Source organism: Astatotilapia calliptera, chromosome 15 (assembly GCF_964374335.1).
Source record: "Astatotilapia calliptera chromosome 15, fAstCal68.1, whole genome shotgun sequence".
In the NCBI taxonomy this organism is placed as follows: Eukaryota; Metazoa; Chordata; class Actinopteri; order Cichliformes; family Cichlidae; genus Astatotilapia; species Astatotilapia calliptera.
In genome coordinates, this window is record NC_137436.1 from 21,137,224 (window position 1) to 21,157,626 (window position 20,403).

The following is a 20,403-nucleotide window of genomic DNA, read 5'->3' on the forward strand; positions in this document are numbered from 1 at the left end:
CGCACCTGTGTGTCTGTTGGTGGGGTCAACTCATTTGGCCAATAGTGGTCAAACAGCCCTGATACATGTTTTAGATGTGATTTAGGCACTAGTACTGAACAGAGAGGTTAGGAAAAAGTGATTTAAACAATTTATTTACATTTTACATGAGAGTTATTTAATACTTTCTGTATCAGCATTAAAAACAGTCAATAACAGCTTAAATACATTTTAGGATATAAAGTTTTGATAAGAAATAGGATTTAACATTATATCCAGCCAATCGCAGGGAAAACTGAGACCTTTTTGGAAGCATTTTTGCAGATTGACATTCATTTTATTTGAAGGGTACACGAAACTACTAAATCAATTTATTTCACCAGTTGCTAAAAGCTCACAAATGAACTGATAATAATCGAAGTGACGTTTCTAGTGAGTTACCTCATAACTGACTGAAAGACTGAAGAAGTCAAAACATGGGAATTATACTTCTGTGTTAAATCTACCTGTAAAATAGTCGTAACTGAAAATCTTTCTGAAATCCTGCACCATAATGTTCGATGTTACCTGAAGTCCACCTGCATAGAAATGTAACCACATGTCACTGCCAGTGCAGCCTGCACAGGTAAAACGGAATGCTAGAGGCTGCAACCATCACTGGCATCTATATTTCACACCAGAAGTCTAAATCGAGCATAATGCCACACTGTGAAAAATGGTGTCTGTAGACTGCAGTTGCAACCGTGTGACCTCATGATCTTGCAGCACTCAAAGATGACCATCAGCTGTGTCTTCAAAGTAGCTTTGATAAAATGGCAAAAAGATGGAGTCGGTCTGCTGTCACTGTTACTGCAAATTCAATGGTCATTAGGCAGCTATATACTGTTACTTTCAACCAAAACCTCATAGATGTGAAACATGAATTTAGGAATTATTCACAAATAGTGCCATAGTTGCAGCAGGATGTTGAATTTCACTGTTAAAGGATGGAGGAACCTTGATATTATGTAGGATTATAATATTGGGTCGATGTTAAAGAGCCATGATGCAGAGACGTTGTGTTCATTGTTGTGGACCAACTCTGACTGATTGCAACATGTTGGCAGTCTCTGTGTTAACAAATTAGATGCAAACCTGCTAATAATCAGGTTGCCTTTGCAAGGGGTTCTGTGCGGTCGCAATCAGGCATCTGGTTTCTGCAGCGCGTTCATTAAGCTGCCAAAAGGGAAGGAAATTAAACGCGTTTATCAGCCACCGTGTTTTTGTTTGGTTTTTCATCCTTTTAGTTGCAGACAGTTAGCCGTCATATATCTACTCGTGTCACTGAGCCATTAGAATGCCAAATAAATTAGATCCAAATATTCTAAAAAAACAAACTAATATGCAAGGGTGGCTCCTATTCAACTTAATTCAACAATCACGTAGATGAACATAATGTGTTAGCATCTAATCTCTAATTAATTAATTTCAAATTCAAAATAATGATGATAATGGCATCAGTCACAAAACAATGAATAACTGTTGCAATATGAAAAGTTATAAATGAATAAAATAGAGAGAGAAAGGGGAAAAAAATGACTGAGGGTCTAAAAGTGAAAGTACGCCCTCGGCTCCTCGTGATTACCGTCCTTAAACCTTTAACTGGCACAGAATTGATGGAAAAAACAAAACCGAGTCGGTATAGCAGAACCTTCTAATCTACGGAGATCTGTTATATTAGCTACCTTTTGACTACAGTATTATTTTTAGAAGATGGTTATATGTGGGTTTTTTTCTGATACCCTTTCACCCCCCCCCCCCCCCAACCCCCCACAGCAGCCAACATTTTATCCCTTTCCCTTCACTGAACTAATGCCCTGCTTTGCTTTTACTAAACCCCTACTTACTAATATCAATAACTGCACTGCAGCCCCACCAAAACCCCCACACTCTGTGCCACATTAGCAGTGCATAATGCACAGCTCTCCATATGTCACTATGTATTGACTCTGTACTGTAGTAATGCTGAATTGATTGACTGGGATTTCAGTCAATCAGTGTATGTGTATGTGTGAGTTTGTGTAGTGAACCTGTATGCCGTTTCTTTAAAATGTGATGTGAGTGCAGCCTTACCTGGTTTCTAAATCTGAACGTGTGTGTGTGTGTGTGTGTGTGTGTGTGTTCAGACGGCTCAGACTCTCGGGACAAACCCAAGCTGTATCGGCTTCAGCACAGCATCACTGAGGTCGGCTCAGACTGCACAGACGACGGCGCCATCCAGGTAAACACCCCATTAAAATACAAAAAATTCTAATACAGACTGTAGAATACTGCACTATATAAACTGCACATATTAATGCTAGAATTTTTCTCTTTTTAAAAAAAGTACTACATTGCAATTTTAAATTAAGATTTCTGTCTTTCTAAAGCTTTCAGTATTTGGGAAGAGCTCACATGCTGCCAAGTTTTGATGCCAGTGCATCCGAGCACTGATGCAAACCCTGTGGAGTTCCCTCACACTCAGTGTTCCCTTACACACACACACACACGGTGTTGAATTAACTGTGCAAACATCATGACGTTACTGCAGTTTAAAAAGCTGTCTTTAGATATGATTCAAATGAAAAGCAAAGAGGTGTAGCTGGTGGAGTGAGATGCTGACCAGTGGGGGTTTTTGACCATAAGGGCCATTACACTTGAGCAGCTGCAGCTAACTGTTGTTTGAAAGTCGATCAGGTGAAAATCCAGAGACAAGGTCAGCATCAGGCAGCTGATGATCATTCCAAGGTTAATTTATGATACTTTTACTTGGCCGTCCTGGCTCGAGTTAAACTAAACAGCAAGGGTGTTTAAGCTGATAGAGAGGGGAAACGGTGCACAGCTCTAATGGGAGCTTGAAGTCAAGTGAAACTGACTGCAGAAGAGTTATTTATTTATCTATTTTGCCAGAAGCCAGCCCGACTTACAGCTTAAAAGTGGAGTTTTAGCCTGATGCTGCTTATATAGCTGATATACTTGCTGTGTTTGTCTTCAGCTGCTTGGTCCGGGGATTCTGCCCCACCACTGCAACCTCATGCACAGCGAAGGCATGGTGACTGTGACGCCGCACGGCCCTGACGCAGACACATTTGTAGACGGGCAGCGCATTATCGAGACGACTGTGTTGCGTTCTGGCTCCACCATCCAGTTCGGTTCTGCCCACGTCTTCAAATTCGTGGACCCGATGTTCGACCAGGGAGGGAAGAGAGAACCGGCCATGCCGAGAGGCAGACACAAGTCTGGGTGAGGAATGGGAAAAGGGTTTGTGGGTGTCTGAATGCAAAGTTTTCACCTCAAACTTACGGACATCCATTCTTCTTACTATCCCTCCTTCTTCAACGTCTGTACACACAGTTTCCCGAAGCCTACCAACAGTAAAGAAAGAATAGGGTGTTATTGTAAATGAAGGGAGGGTGAGGTTTGGAGTTGGCAGGCGGAAGCAGAGATGAAGGGAAGGAAAAGTGGGAGGAGGGAGTCTGGGATGGGGAGAGCAGGGAAATGAGAGGAAGAGCGGAGGTCTGGGGTTACGGCAGGCAGGCTGCCCTCTAATCTGATCAACATGATGTTGGGTGTGGCCTCCTCCTCGCTGGAGTTTCACACACTAACGGGAGAAAGACGGAGGGCATACAAGATAAGAAGAGAAAGGAGAGTGTGAGAAAGTTGGGGATCAGTGAAGGAAAGGAGAAACAACTTAAAAGTCTTTAATGGACGACTAACACTGAAAGGAAGAGAGAAAGAAGGAAGTCTGTAAGTACCCAAAACACTAACTCACAACTGTGGGTGTGTTTCTGCATGAATTAGTTTCTACAAATGATTCAAGAAATTGTCCTTTATCTTTTGTAGCACTCTTTCATAAGCATGTGCTCAGTATTTTCTAAAGCTCACAAGGTCATGAACACATTTAAATTAGTTTTTTAACAATCTAGAGTGTAAAGTTTGCCTCTGTAAGCTTTGCCTTCAGATGAAATAAACCTTAAAATTATTTTGGAGTAAAATGAGCATAACATTTTTGCTTGGCTGAATTTAATCCACCAGCCTGGGAGTGTTTTTTTTTTTTTATGTGTTTAAGAGCTGGTTTGTTAGGTTTGAGCGCTTGCTGAGCAAACACAAAATTATACATCAGTGCAGCGTTTTAAAAGAGAGCTAATCCTGTATTTAGCTGTGGGCTGTGACTGCTTTCACAACATGTTCCTCAGAGGCTTTGACACAGGTTTGCATTCCAGTTAGAAACTCCCATCAGGTGATTTTGATTAGTAACCTCAGCTATAGAAGAAGACCTCAAAATTCATGTTTAATACGAAAATACAGCTCACAGTGCTCCACATGTCAGCAGCAAAATGTGACAATAAAATACTTCAGCTTAAAAAAAAAGAAGACTCGGGATGAATGAAGTCCACAGACTGTATATATAAGATCAAAGTAGCCACTTGGTCTTTTATATACAGTCTTAATGTTGGTACTTTTGCTGCTCAAGAGTCATAAATCTCTTGCTCAGCCTGTCCCAAACAGCAATACATTATATTTGTCAGACATTTCCATTAAAAATGCTCTAAAGGGCTCCAGGAGCACAGGCATGGTTCAGATCAGCGCAGGTCAACTACAGCTGTCTATGTCTGCCGATTCAAATTCTGCCCTTAAGTTTAAGACTTGGTAGAGTCTCATTGGATGAGTTTTACCCAGTGTAGAGGTGTTATAAAGAGAGAATTTATCAATAGAAGCCAAAAATCTTTTTTTTTTTTTTTTTTTACAGGCTTTAAATACATTTTTAATGTGTGTGTTTTTTTTAATTTTTTAATTTTTAAAGAGTTAAACATCGTGCATTAACATTTGTAATTTCTAGCTATAGGATATAGCATAAATCGCATAGTTCATTCTTACTATTGATGGTTTTAACGATAGGCAGCTGCATTTAGCCGGTTCTGCCTGTCCAGATACAAACATGAGGAAGATGAAATTAGCTTCCGGGTCATGGATATAGTGGATTTTTTGTAAGCTAAAGAGGTCCATATTTCCCCCAGGAGTTACAGAAAATGTGTGAATATTGACCTTAAATTGAGATTAAGCTTTTTTGGTATCACGAATGGCGAAAGGGAAAATTTTCCTCATTGCCCCAAAAGAAAACCCATTTTTATTTTTCTATATAAGCAAGAAGTACACCTGTATAATCAGATTTCTCAATGGTTCAAATAATACTTTGGTCATTTTATTAGATTTTTTGTTATTGATCAGCTCCTTTGGGAACTTTTTCAGTTGTCAGCTCAGTTGGAGGCATTGTGAAATGATGTTACGAGAAATGAGAACACTGAGGAGTTATATTAAGACCAGGGATCATTTTGTGCAGCTCAGAAAAGGAGAAGTTGTGGATGTGGATCTCTGTGGTTTTCTGGGCTGCTTTCCAGTGTCCTGCTGCACAAACATACCAGGATACCTAGCCACAGTCAAGCTGAGGACTCATCATAATGTTTAGGCCAATTACTGCAGTAGTTTGGCGAGGATTCTTTTTTGGCGTGGTTCAGATGATCTTGTAAGGGAATGAGTGTTTGATCCTTTGATAATCTGCTCCCTCTTAACTTCATCTGTATTCACTGTCAGTGAGTGAGAGAAAAACAAGAATGAAACCAGCCAGAAGCCTTAAAAGGAACTTTAATCTGTATCATGTTTAATTTGAGATCATTTTAAATAAATCGTTATCAGATCCTTGTGCTGTAATCTCAGTACGCATGACACGGCAGATTCACATTTTAAACACTGTTTTTCATGTTTTATATCATGATAACAGCCTTTTTTGGTCTGCATGTTTGACTTGTTAGCAGCTGACAGAAGTGTGGCACAGATGCAGGATTACAATAGTACGCTTTCTAAACAGAGAAATGAGGCGAGTTGCAAGAAGACTGTTAGTGAGCGGGCGCAAGGTTAAGCAGCACTGTGGTGTGTTTGTTTTGAATTTTCTGTCAGAGTAGAGACTGCCAGAAAAGGCAGATGCTATTGCTGTGTGCTCATACTGCTATGACGCAGTCTTGGTTCTCTTGAAGGTTTCTTCCTCTTAAAAGAGCGTTTTGTTTTTTCCTTCCCACTGTCATCAACTGCTTGTTTAAAAGGGATCATTTGATTGTTGGGGTTTTTCTGTACTATTGTAGGGTCTTTACCTTGCAAGATGAAGTGCCTTGAGGCGACTATATAAATAAAATTGAATTGAAAGTGACCATTTAAAATGATGGCGTCTTGGAAGACATGCAAGGATGGCAGGGTGAGATGGTGGGCCCAGCTGAGTTATCAAATAATAGCAGCCTTATTGGTTAGAAAGCTGCATCCACAGCCGGTATAAAGATGGACAAAGATTGAAAAATTACACCTTCATTCTTTTTAATGGCCAACAGGACTCAACTCCTCTGATTGCAGAGGGTTTCTGGTCGTATAGAAGTCTAAGTTGACTCCCACCTTCCTATCTCCAAGAACTCTGTAAACATTTTTTCATTACTTTAATGCATGAGGCCTTATTTTTGTCAAACACTGAGTGCATTTTGTAAGTTATAGTCATCCTGAGGCTTTTCCAGGGTTATCCAGGATATGTGTGTGGTTTCACAGTCAGATCCACACCTCGTTCACCGCATCTGGTTTCAAAAAACTGATAGTGAAAACACTCATTTTGAGGCTTCATAAAACTAACAAACAGGTGGCATCACAGTGGCTCTCTCCAGCTATTGTACAGTACAGCTAAAACACACAGAAAGCCTTCCTTGGTGCTAATTAACAGACCAGAACTGAAGCACAAGCTTATTAAATGGTCTGCACTTTAAAACAGAGTTTGTGAAAGGGAAAGCCTATCTGTGGAGGCTAAAACATGCTTTTTAATGCAGTGACGTGGGAGCCTGTGGGGTTCGACTCGCATTTGAAGCCAGTCCCAGGTGGCTGTTAGAGGAATTGCAGTCTTTGGCACATCTACATAGTATTTATTTTCCAGCTGCGGAGGTTGTGGCTTTGAGCCTGATTCACATGACTGTCTGGTTTCTGAGATCACATGACACCTGTCATTGATTCCCACGCGGGGATTTGGGACCATCTTGTTAAAGATGTTAGAATCTGTTTTCAAAAGCTGAAAACGGCAGCATCAGAAAGATTTTAATATTTTATCTGTTTTTACTGGAGTTATGAGTTTGTTTGTAATGTACTTCATTTGATTAGAAATTTAGTTTAAGAAAGAAAAAAACAATCAGTCTACTTTCTCTGTCTATGTTGATGCTGGTAATGGTTTAACCTTGTTTGGCTGCTTTTGTTTATTGTGTGCGTGATGGAGATCTCCGTGTCAATGACATGAAGCACTGATGCTTTGTGTTTGTGCTGTGCTCTTTATTCAACATTGATGCCTTGCTGTCACGCGGGCTGTGAAAGCAGAAGCCTGTCTTTTTAAACCCGACTGCTGTCTCTCTCACACACACACACACACACACACACACACACACACACACACACACACACACACACACACACACACACACACACACACACACACACACACACACACACACACACACACACACACGACACGACACGACATCCTGGCGTTGCTGTGAGTTAGGACTCGTGGCGTGGCTTCTCTATAACTAATTAGACTGTTATGTAAGAGTGTGCATGCATAAAGCGAGCTATCTGTGTGCAAATATCAGCGAGTATTTTACTGCCTCTCACGCCCATCGCTCTCCTCTGTGACGGTGAGTTAGATAAGCGAGCGTGTGTGTGTCTGGATTTAAGTCTGCGCTCTTGTCGACGTCAGTAATGAAAAGTCAGCTGTGGAGAGCGCAGTTCGTCATCTGAACCTCTGAATGTCTGTGTCTCCCCGCTGAAGCAGCGTACCAGAAACCACCTTCGACCTTCACGGAGACGTCCACAGTGGAGGAGCCCTGCCTACCAGCAAGGTAACACACACATGCACACAGACAGAAAAAGAAACACCCACTCATTTTCGTGTATATACTTTATTCCATTCAAAATTCTCTCTGCTCTGCTTTCTGCTCTCAAACACTTAAACACTATGCTGTTAATATTTTTATGTTTTATCTGTCTGAACTTTTATTAAGCAGACTGGCTGAAAGTCGGGCATCATCATATTTTTGTTTACTGCACTGCTTCTGTGGTGGATTCTCCTTTTAAAGTTGGTTTCAAATAATGACGTTAGTTTATGTTCAAGTCATCGCTGTTCAGGCTGCTCTAAACATGCCAATTTTGACAGTTTCTTTTCCCCCTGCTCTGTATGATGCCTTATCTCAACTATTGTCAACACAGGTGCACAGCTGTCACAGCGAGCACAGAAGCTCCACCCACCTACTATTTAAGCCTTATTTTTGCGAGGGGGAACAAAACTACTACAGTAACTAGTCGTGGTAGAAGAATTCACAGATTTAAAAATATGGAGCCAATCTTATTATGATAATTATGCACACCAGTGGTATTTATCAGTATCTTTCAAATTTCTTTGCAGTTAAATGTCATTTATAGAGTGACAAATCATGACACATCTTAAGGTGTTTTATTTTCAAAGGTAAAGACTATGCACATATTATAAATATTATAAAAACACAATGATTCCACAATCGTCCGTGAGAGAGCTGCTGATGACAAAAAGGAGAAAAATGACTCTCATGGGTTTTCCAAAAATAATTAAGTCTTTTGTTGATTATCGGTGTTGATTTGCAGATCTTCTTGAGTGCATTTCATCTAACATTTAACTCCAAAGAAGTTTAATTCAGATTATTTAAAAATCTGATCAAAGCCACAGATTAATTTTGTCATTTGATTATTGGTTTGACTAACTGCAAAAGCTCTGGAGAAGCAGCAAAACGTTTTTTAAATGTCAAACTCAATACAAAGAAACAAAAACTTGATGAAAAGTGGAAAAAGGGTTGTCATGTTGCTTTTGCTGTAGTAGTTCTGCCAATAAATCTGACCCAAGTCACCATTGTCGGCTTTCCCAGACAAAACTCCATGACACCATAACTTTGATTTGTTTCCCCACGCTGCATTTAAGCCTCGTAGGACTGTAGCCAGTATCTTTAAAATATAATAAGGGACAAATTTCCGTATGTTAAGTTGAATTGAAGCTTCTTTTTTTCTCTGTGTGTTTTCAGAGCTCAGGAAAGCTGGACATGGAGAGAGGAATGGTCAAACCCATGATCAGAGGAGAGCAGCAGGACAGCAGGTCAGGCATGGTTTCCTCCAATACCCTGGATTCTCTTGATCCTCATGCTTATCCTTTTTCTCCCCTCTGTATGGATCTCCTCTCCTCATGGTTTGAATCTGTCTCATCAGGTCTCAGGATATTTCAGCAGACAGAACAGAGCTGACTCTTCCAGCCAGCATCGAGTTCAGAGACAACTGTGAGTGTTCGCGCATCACTTTCTGCCTCTTCATTCACCTCACTGTGTCAGTGACACAGTCAATAGCTGGAAACTATTGAACCCTTTCAGTTCCCGTCGTAACGTCCTGGACCGACAAACCTGACCTGATTGCGCTGGAAGTAGTGCTGCTCAATAACGGTGTCATGGTTAATGCAGGCAGTTCAGAGGCTTTTCACGTTTTCTCTCACCTCGCCGACCTGCAGCGATGAAAGGCTGAAAGCCATTATAATCATTAAAATCCTATTTGACGTTGTGGCACAAAGTCAAGCACGTTCAGTGGTTTTTGCTCCTCGTTTCTGAGCCTGCTTGTGATATTCTTGAACAAGATTGGAGGTCGACACCTCCAAATGTGAGACTGTGAAGTGCCCTCTCTGGGTTGAAAGGCAGATATCTCAGGATGTTTTTCGTCGTCTTGTAACAACGCCGCTGGAGGTTTTGGGGGCATGTTTATCTGGGAGGAGACCCTTGGGAACTACAATCAATTTATAATCACCAATTAACCCTTACCCCATGCATGTTTTTGAACTGTTGGTGGAAGCTGGAGTTCCCAGACAGAACCCATGCAGACACAGGGAGAACATGCAGGCTCCATACAGAACGGAAAAGACTGGATTCAAACCCAGGAACTTATTCCTGTGGAACTTTTTCTGTGAAGCTGGCAGGTTGAAGACCATTTCATGACTGGCCTCAAAGGGTTTTTATTGTTCTCTCGTGCACCTTGAACGGTGGAGAAGTTTGGTGCTGTGGTGCATGTATGAAAACTGCTACATCGGGGTGTTTCTGCCTTTACATGTCAGAGTACATTACAGAGATTAATATTAAGCTTCATGATTTCCATCTCTGCGTTTTTCTGAGCCGTGTTCGAGCTGTGCATTCCTGTTTAATAAAGTAATAAAATGAAAGTTCTCCTTTTTGTCTGCCGGTGTGGAGGGAACCTTAGAGCTGGACTGAGTTGTCCTAATCCCCGGCATTTAATTTTCTAATGTCTCTAGTGAATCCTTTATTAGATGATTTCAGAACTCTTTGTTGCTGTTGGATGTTAAATTCATGATAATTGAGTTCCAGACGGCAGTGCAACGTTTCGTTTCCCACGCTTTTTGTAGCCACGAACGCTTCGAGCCGTTTGCTTTGTCTTCCGTTTATTGACTCTTCTTCTGCTCCGGGCCCGAGTCTATCAGCGTGCACGCTCTGACAGTGCTACAGTATATTTGGCACCGTGTGTGAGATCATCTGTTTTCCAGGCAAAAGATGGTTTTTGGTCATAAAGTGGTGGAGACTCTCATACCCCACAGTCCTCAGGGAGCCTAACCATGTGCTGTAAGAGGCAGAAAAGGTGCAGTAGTCTCATCTTCAGGTTTTCATATGGAGTGTTGTAGCTGCTAAAGTGCAGCTGCCACTAGTTTGGCATCGAGTTAAAACCGAATGACTCTAAAGTGAGGCAGCTGGTTTCATTGGTGTTTTCAACATGACACGCATGTGCAGCCAATATCTGCACCGCCAAAGCGACTGATACAAACTGCTTCCCACAGCTCAGAGGCGGTGTGGGCCGACACTTCGAACATGCAGTTTGATTTATTGTGTGCAGTCATTTCTGCCTTTACATACAGTTTTTAATGAGAGATGATATATAAAACCTTTGCATTTATTAATTACTATTATCAGCTATAATGATGAGCTGTTATTCCATGAAATAATAAAAAAAAAAATCAGCTATAGTGAAAGAGTTAAACAGGTGGAGATTGTTGTCAGAAGGGGCAGGAATAAATGAATGAAAGCCAAAATAGATGAATAAAAACATGAATGAATTGAATAGTAAACTAGAAGTCTAATAAACAAATGAATATTATTATTGTTATTGTTATTATTGTTATTGTTATATTAAAAAATAGACAATTCAGAAAAGTTAAGTTTTATTTATCAGTCAACACAGTGGGGAAAAGAAAAACGACTGATGAAAGCAAAACGAAACCAGATAAAAAAAGAATAAAATGAGAATCCATGAATGAATTCATCAATGAATGGCTGAGTGGGTTAAAACAAACAAACAAAAAAACAACAACTGGATGGATGGAAACAGAATAAATAAGATGAATGAATAAAGCCAGGAACCAGTTGCTGAATGAACTGACAACACAAGGAGTATCTGAATGAAATGCTGAATGAAAACACAGGAAACAAATAAAACTCCTGCTTGCCTCTTTAACACATTTCCGGTGTTTTCTACTGTAGGACTACGATAAAGTGGCTGGAAGTAAAAATGCTCTGTAGTCATCAGTTCAGTTCTCCATTGTTTTGGTGTCTAAGAAGCCTTTAATTCATGTTTTCATAACCCAACTCACCCTTTCTGCGTCAGACTTCGTTGTCTCACCCATACACGTGACCATAACCATGAGTTTAGTTTGTGGGGGATTACTTAAGCTGCATGTTTATTAATTAATTATTAATTAATCACGTGAAATCTGTTACGTCCTCTGACAAACAGCGGCTGCCGCAAAGATTTTATCGAATGTATTCTCTCTGTGTCCATCCAGCTGAAGACACCTTCCTCTCTGCCATCATCAACTACACCAACAGCTCCACGGTTCACTTCAAACTCTCGCCCACGTACGTCCTGTACATGGCCTGCCGCTACGTCTTGTCGCCCACCTACCGGCCCGACATGTCGCCGTCAGAGAGGACGCACAAGGTCATCGCCATCGTCAACAAGATGGTGAGCATGATGGAAGGAGTCATCCAGGTCAGTAATGCGTCTTTTAAAAGTCTTTTCACTGTAATTTTTAAAAGCAGTCGAATCAAATCATCGATTAATTTGCACGTTATCTCGTTCTCATGCTCCTCCTGCTTTTGTCGAATATTAGGTGACGCTCAGCGGTGTTCTTACAAAACTACATTTGTAGTTGTTGTAAGCTGTGTGTGTGTGTGTGTGTGTGTGTGTGTGTGTGTGTGTTTGTGTCTGTGTTTGTGTCTAGCAGCTTTTCTCCACAGTTGTGCTTTCGATTCTGTTTGTCCATCACTCAGTGTTACGCTCGAGATGTGAAGCCTGTTGTGACTCAACATGGAGCTACTGTTACTTAAAATGTCAAGTTTGATGCCGGTCTTATAGCCGTTTTTTGTAGGGGAGGGAGGCGGTGTCAAAACAGTAATTTTTAAAGACTTTTTCGAGATCTCCTCCTCTAAATAAAACTACATAGAGGTATCTGTGTTCAATATTGCGTTAAGACAAACATCTGCAAGAAGTTTTAATAAACATGCTAAAAATGCCTGGTTTTAATTGAAACAGTCTGTATGGAAATATGAAAAAGGATTAAGACTTTCACCATCTGTTGAAACTTTTTGTTAACTCTGGGCCACGTTAAAAACAGCCAGAAATTCTTTCTCGTTTTCCCAGCAACTTCAGTACCTCATATTTAAGCGGTTTTTAAACCAATTTTGATACTCCAAGTTTCACAAGCGTCATATCGCAATGTGGGATAGATAGCTGGGCACAAGTTATAGATTATGAAATCTTTTTACCTATACTTTGATGGCAAGCTCATCTTCTAGTTGCGATCCCTTCACAGAAAAGAAATCCGTGTTCAAATGTTCTGTAAATTGATTTAGACACATCACATCGATCAGTTTCATGTCCTAAACAGGTGTGGGGAACTTCAGGCCTCAAGGGCCGGTGTCCTGCAGGTTTTAGATGTGTCCTTGATCCAACACAGCTGATCTAAATGGCTAAATTACCTCCTCAACATGTCTTGAAGTTCTCCAGAGGCCTGGTAATGATTGATTCAGGTGTGCTGACCCAGGGTGAGATCTAAATGCTGCAGGACACCGGCCCTCGAGGCCTGGTGTATACTCTATAAAATATTTATAGCATGAAGTTAAGATTTTGCATTGCTTAACTAAAGTTACTGTACAAAATAAAAGATAAAAGTGATCCTTGCTGGGTTAGGTGGGAGCACGATGCCACATATGAAGCAGAGGATCTTAGGAGGGGAAAAGTAAACACATAAACACCTACATGTTTCTTTTAAAGCCTCCAGCTTCCAGTAAAGCCATTACTGCTTTTATTTGTTTAGCCTGCAGCAAGCTATTCATTGTCTTTGGCATGCAGAAAAGTTCTAAAACACAAGCACAGACTCACAAATGCACACACAAGACTGTAAGACTATTTCAGTCTGTGTAGTAGGAGTTCAGCTTTATAGAGTTTCAGGAAAACTATCTTTAGCTACAGACTGAGAGATGTGGGAAGCTTGCTTATAAACTCTGTGTGTGTGTGTGTGTGTGTGTGTGTGTGTGTGTGTGTGTGTGTGTGTGTGTGTGTGTGTGTGTGTGTGTGTGCGTGCGTGCGTGCGTGCGTTTTCAGTTATCATCTGAACATTAATCATTGCATACGAGACACTAATCCAGCAGATCAGGATATTTTTGGAGCATCTCTTTGGGATGTTCCTCGCCAATAACAGTGCTCGCACTCTCTAATATTTAATCCTTGTTAGAGTGCGGTTACAATAGTGTGCTTCAAACATTTTATGCAGCTTTTAGTTGTAAAATATAAAACATTGTATACCTCGTTCACTTTTGCAGTGTTTTCTTTAACATTTTTTCTTTTCCAGCTGACCTCCATCACTTCACTTTTTTGAGGATGGCTTTACATTGTAAACCATAATCATCGTGTGTGTCAAAGTGTATCTGTGTGTCACATAGCTGTCCATACTGTAGCCGTTGACGTGTTTTCTCTCTGTCCTGTGAACGTGTCCTCTTCCTCCTCCTCCTCTTCCTCTTCCTTCCATCCAGGAGATTGCTGAAGGGGATCAGGTAGGATAGCACATCATGATACGGCTGCTAAAGACTCGTCTACCTCTCTCTCCCTGGCTCTGATGCTCTCTCTTTGTCTCATTTTCTTGGGGTGGGTGATGTGGGTAATATTAATTGCGCAGTGCACCTTATATTCTGTACTCGCTACTGTTAATGTGAGCTGCACAGATTAGCAATGCCAAGAGCTTTGCAACTCAATACTTTTACTGTATTATCCACAGTTTTCAGAGCTGTTTTTAAGGAACATATTGCAGAGGACATAAAACAGTCGATCACGTTTGCCATGGTGACAAAATACTACTGGATTATAGTATTGTTCTCAGTGTAGGTTGATTTATTACTCCCAATAGCAACAGAAAAAATGGTTGTTGTTGTTGTTGTTGTTGTTGTTGTTGTTATTATTATTATTATTATTATTATTATTATTATTATTATTATTATTATTATTATTATTATTATTATTATTATTATTATTATAATAATGTTAGTATTACATTGTAACTATTAAGTAAAGAAAGATAAATAAATACTTCTGTGTTGAATCGACATAAAGCCTGTTTAAGTGACCGACTCGTGGTCGGTGTTTATATGTGTGCATGGTGTGTCTCCGTTCTTGTGCAGTCACTCCCAAAACACTAGTTATGGGTGTTTTGATGTTTTTCAAACCTATTCACTGGATTTGAAAATGGAAATAGCAAAAAATGCATTATTGTAGTCATTTTTATTTAGTTTAGACTTTTTGCTGTTAATTTTCAGGCAGTTTCTGTAGTGAGGTTTTCTTGTTTCAGTTTCATTTTATTTAAAAATATTTTGTTTTAGTTTAATTTTATTAATTTAAGAGTTAGTTTTTGGCTTTTTAGTTATTATTATGAGATTTATATCAGCGGTAAAGTACAGGTATTTCAGGTATTTAAAAAAAAAAAAGAAGAAAAAAAAGAAGCCAAACTTTTGGAAAGCAGTTGACTCAGTCTTATAGACAAACAATACAAAAACTAAGCAAATTTCTTGCTATCATTTTTTCCTAGTTTGTTTTTCCCCAGGTCTGTTTATAATTTTTATTTTAGTTAATTACATTTTGGTCACACCTATTTTTAGTTAACTTTAATAACCATGGAGGAGAGTCACAGTCGTTGCGAGCTGCATCAACGTGATGCGTAGTTGTATTTCTAGTGAGGTGCACATCAGGTTGCGGTTTATGGTTACCTACACCATATCTCTAACATTGTTAGTTTTGCGTCAGAGTTTGTCTCGTTGTGCACCTCTGGACTGCTTTAGGACAGCTTCTGTTTTTCAGATTGTTGTTCATGTCACAAAGTTGGAGACAGTGAGCTGCAGTCAACATACATTTTTCTGTTATGCATCACTGTAGGTGGTTCAGTAATCTCATTCTATGTACTAAGGAAACAAATAAGTTGTTATTGCATTGCAAAGCTTCCTCTACGTGCATGATGGGTCTTTTTTTTTTTTTGCGCTGTGCTACTGCCAGCTGATTTCAGTCTGCGTGCAGTGAGTGGAAATGTGAACATTAACGTTATTGCATGAAGGGGCATGGACACGATGGTTAAATGCTCAGCTCGGTGATGATCCTTAGCTTGAAAGTTGTTTGTTTGGTGTTCGTGGTCGAAGCGAGACTTCCACAGAGTGATGATCAGGATAACAGTGCGCATGGATTTGAAGATCTTTTTGATCGAAGCTCGTATGTTAAATTATTTCTTTACCTGAAACCTCGACTCCAGACCAACTGGGTAAAAAAAAAAAAAAAAAGCCAACACATTTTAATTAAGGCGAATCAGATAACATTTAAGCACTGGTGACGTAAAATCACATCACCAACCTCATCAACCCCTCGGCTTTCCTCTATTAATCTCTGCCCCCACTTCTCTCTCCCTGTCCTACTTTCTTCTTCTCTCTCTATGCTTTGTTTCTTTTTGACCAGCCCTTCATTGTTGCTGCTGCTTCTTTTTCTCCATTCTAACAGAGATGATGTAAAATACCGCCGTAATAATGCATCCTACCCCACAGCTGGAAAACTAAGCAACAACAGCAACATCAACTTGACTAATTCCATTCAGCTTCCTGGACCTGCCTGGTACTAAAAAACAAACACACCAAAGAAAAAAAACAAAACAAAAACAGAACAAAAACCAAAGCATCCACTTCTCTCCATCATTGCTCAGTCTTTAACTCTGGCATCCATTTTTTTGTTTTGTTTTTTTGTTGTGACCTCACATCTTGCTTCTTCTACTCGACGGTGTGGATGAGAGACAAGTCGCGTCCCTCTGACCTGCTCCACCTCGTCTGCTTCATTTGTCTGTTTGGATGTTCATTTAACGTGTTCAGCCATCCATCTGTGTTTCATTGTGGATGCACTTGGCTCCATCTCTCATTGTCTGGCTGTTCTGAATGAAGGGTTATTATTGTTATTATTATTATTATTATTATTATTATTGATATTATTATTATTTTCTTTTCTTTGTTCTGTTTTCATTTGTTTTTCAAAGGTGGGGATAGATGAATGCAAGGGACCAAGCTTTGCACAATCCTCTCTCTCTCTGAGCGGTGGGGATTTTAACCAATCAGCTCCTCAGACATCGAGCTTCGTCATGATTTAAACTGTGAACTAAGACGGCCGGTGTCTGTCGATCTGATGAATGGGAGAGAAAAGGAGAGGTCACTCTTGTGTAAAACAAAACTATCACAGAGCTCACGACACTTTGTTTGTGTTCACCGATCTGAAAGTGATGACCACTCTTCTTCTCGACACCCGGTTGGCTTAGAGGGAGGGGTGGGCGAGGCATGAGTCTATCCCTTAAAGTAACAGCTGCTCCTTCTTGCTGTCACTCAAACAGAAACCCCTCTGTCCTCCTCCCTTCTTTTTTTTAATTTTTACCCTTGAGTCTTCCCTGGACACTTCTACTCTAACAACTTCTACCATGTTTTTCTTCTTTGTGTGTGGTTGTGATTGGTGCATTACAGAAGCAGAAGAACATCGCGGGAGCACTGGCTTTCTGGATGGCCAATGCGTCCGAGCTGCTCAATTTCATCAAACAGGACCGAGACCTGAGTCGCATTACGCTGGACGCCCAGGACATCCTCGCCCATCTGGTCCAGATGGCCTTCAAGTCAGTTTGTGTTTGTGGATGTGGGTGTGGGTGTAGATAATAAACTGTGAACAAAGATATAGCCATTGTGATGATGCAGACAGGTTAATGCCTTCCCTTTGCGAAGCATCAGTGTTTTCGTCTTTGTGACTCTTAACAGAAACTGCAGTTTACAAAATGTTGATTATTAATTCAATAAGAGATCAAATAAATACCCGTAAACTCACCACAAAAGTGTTTCCTAGGGTCACAGGGGGAGGAAGCTGTTATCTTTTCTAGCTGCAGGAGTCGCCCACTGCTGGCCATTAGAAGGAATGCAGGTTAATGGGGTTGATCCAAGTGAGCAGTGCATTACTTTGTCCTAAAAACAAATGAGTGCATCCAGTTAATAATGTTGCCCCAGTCAAAATGAATGAGAGGTGATGATGATGTTGGTGGACTTAAATTTAAGATAAGATAAGAGAGAACTTTATTAATCCCTCGGGTGGGTTCCTCTGGGAAATTCGATTTCCAAAAAAGCACAGCACCGACAGAAGTTACAGAATATTATATATATATATATATACATACACACACACACACACACACACACACACACACACACACACACACACACACACACACACACACACACGTGAAATAAGCAGAGCGAGAATCTACCTCAAATTTTAGTTCAGTTTTATTAATATAGCACCAAAAGAAAACAGTCACCTCAAGGGGCTTTATATTATAAAGACAAGACCCACGATCATAGAGAGAAACCCCAACGATCATACAACCCCCTGTGAGCATGCGCTGTCTTTTATATGCAGTCCAAAGTGTCCATCCAATAATGTAATGAAATCCTTATTAAAGTAACTTGTTAGTATAAAATGGGTGATAAGAAACATAGGCTTGCAATTCTTTCTGTATAAATGACATTCGCTGGCAGTTAGCAGTAATTTAAACTTCTCACTTGGTTTAGAAGCATTATGGAAAATATATGAACACACTGATAACCCACATTAAAGTTTCTGAAAGCATCTGAAAGTGTAAAATACGTTCAGATGGTGACCTTTGATGTGAACAGTGTTGAATGACGTTGCAACAAGCTGTATCGTGTTGCTGCAGGTACCTGGTCCACTGTCTCCAGGCCGATCTGAACAACTACATGCCTGCCTTCCTCGATGACCCTGAGGAGCATAATCCACAGAGACCAAAGATCGGTAATGTGCAAACACACAACCACAGGAAGCAACCAAGACTGCTCATGACTAACAGCAACAATTCTGAATTAATTTAGGTGATTAGCCCTTTAAAATGAAGACATGTTAATCGTATGTCATTATAGGTTTTGCCGGAGTTTTCACCGTTTTATGTTAAGATGATTCCACACTCACAGGTTGCACACATCTAGAAATTGTTAGCATTAATTTTCTCAGGTTCCTTTGGACCTTGTGAGACTGGAAAGAATATATTAGAAAATCTGAACAAAGTATTTTTTTTTATTTCCTAATGGTCTCTCAGGTGTCTTGTTTTGTTTTTTTGTTTTTTTAAAAACATGCTTTGGACCTGTCTCTCTGATTTGGGATCTACTTTTCTGCAGAGTCAGTAGCTGCAGTGCCACCTTAAACTCGAAGAATTTTATTTTTTATCAAAACTCTCTGAAGTCAAGAATTTACACAAACATGGAGCCCAAGATTTTTCAGCAGACTCCAGAAACTCGGAGGAAAGCCCAAATTGAACTCTGTAGCTATCGTTGTTCACTGTATTTGTTTGCGTACAGGCCTGGTTTTAATAACCTGATCATACAGCTCCTGGAAACTGTCCATATACTTAACTCACATTTCATGTAGAGGATCATTGCGGGTTGAAAAGCCCACAGTTTTCAAGTCAGACAGTGTTGCATCAGGTGAGGAGTGAAACCAGGAGGCGCTTGTCTTTTTTCTGAGGATATTGTACATATGTACTGAAAGTTTTCTTCCAAAAAAACACAACCTTCAATCACAAACTCCTCCACTTGGCTTCCTGTCAGTTTATTAAGATAATTATAATCCAGCTGGAAGATTGTATATTTTTTTTTAACACTGGAAGAAGTGCGCCTATCACAGAAGCAAAAGTACAAGGGCATGTAACCGGATTTCTACTGAGTGATCTCAAAAAACAAGCCTCACACGGCTCAGAATGACCTTGAACAGGATATAAGACTTAGAGGGGAAGATTTTTTCTCACGTCCCGGTTTCTCTTTTCAGAGGACGTCCTGCACACACTGACGGGGGCGATGTCGTTACTGCGGCGGTGTCGGGTCAACGCCGCTCTCACCATCCAGCTCTTCTCGCAGCTCTTCCACTTCATCAACATGTGGCTGTTCAACAAGCTGGTGACAGATACCGGCTCGGGGCTGTGCTGTCACTACTGGGGCGCCATCCTCCGGCAGCAGCTGAGCCACATCGAGGCCTGGGCTGAGAAGCAGGGTCTGGAGCTCGCTGCTGACTGCCACCTCAGCCGAATCGTACAGGTAAGATGGTAAACAGTAAGAGTCTGTGCAGGGGTGTGAGCAGATGGTCGCTAAAACAGGTTTTAGAGGCATTTTCCTCAGTTGTGTCAGTCACACTAATTGGTTTGTTGCATCTTTTTAAAATATCTCCATTTTAATTTTTTCTTATTACTATAAAGGGTTTTGAAAAGATAAAAAAAGAATATGTTCGACTGATTTACTTGTTGGTTGTGTCCCATTTTCTGTTTTTAGGGAATTACGCAGACCTGTAAAAGTACTATTACAGAGTAGCTCCTGTGGAAGAGTAAGAGGGTCTTGAAGTGACAACTCCCAGAAAGTTGATTCTGTTTATCTCAACTTTGCTTTTTCAGTCACAGAAATGTTTTGTTACTCATTCAAGTGACGACTACTGTCTCAGGTGACCGCAGGTTTCCCAAGTCTAATAAATGGTACATTTGCATAATGATTGAAACCAGCACAACTGACTAACAATGGGCCATTTTTTGCTATGACATCAGGGATTCCAAAAAAAGTGGGTTGTGATGTTACTGCAGCAAGAAGTCAGAAGGAAGCCATTTGTAATTTTAAAAAAAAGAAGAAGAAACTGAACTGAAAAACATCTCAATGTGATTTTAAA

At 40.3% G+C, this 20,403-nt stretch overlaps 1 protein-coding gene across 25 annotated transcripts in view; it reads left to right on the plus strand.

Moving 5' to 3' along the window:
* Window positions 1–20,403, plus strand: part of afdna (afadin, adherens junction formation factor a) — a 161,382-nt gene that overhangs the window by 52,548 nt on the left and 88,431 nt on the right. For 18 of the 25 annotated variants that reach the window (XM_026194091.2, XM_026194093.2, XM_026194100.2 and 15 more), the window contains 10 exons: window positions 2,145–2,239; window positions 2,993–3,240; window positions 7,841–7,910; window positions 9,120–9,190; window positions 9,301–9,368; window positions 11,921–12,126; window positions 14,169–14,189; window positions 17,166–17,311; window positions 18,401–18,495; window positions 19,522–19,787. In XM_026194091.2, the coding sequence (XP_026049876.2) occupies window positions 2,145–2,239; window positions 2,993–3,240; window positions 7,841–7,910; window positions 9,120–9,190; window positions 9,301–9,368; window positions 11,921–12,126; window positions 14,169–14,189; window positions 17,166–17,311; window positions 18,401–18,495; window positions 19,522–19,787 (1,286 nt within the window). The remainder of the gene's footprint in view (window positions 1–2,144; window positions 2,240–2,992; window positions 3,241–7,840; window positions 7,911–9,119; window positions 9,191–9,300; window positions 9,369–11,920; window positions 12,127–14,168; window positions 14,190–17,165; window positions 17,312–18,400; window positions 18,496–19,521; window positions 19,788–20,403) is intronic. The other 7 variants (XM_026194097.2, XM_080289874.1, XM_026194111.2 and 4 more) reach the window with 3 other exon arrangements.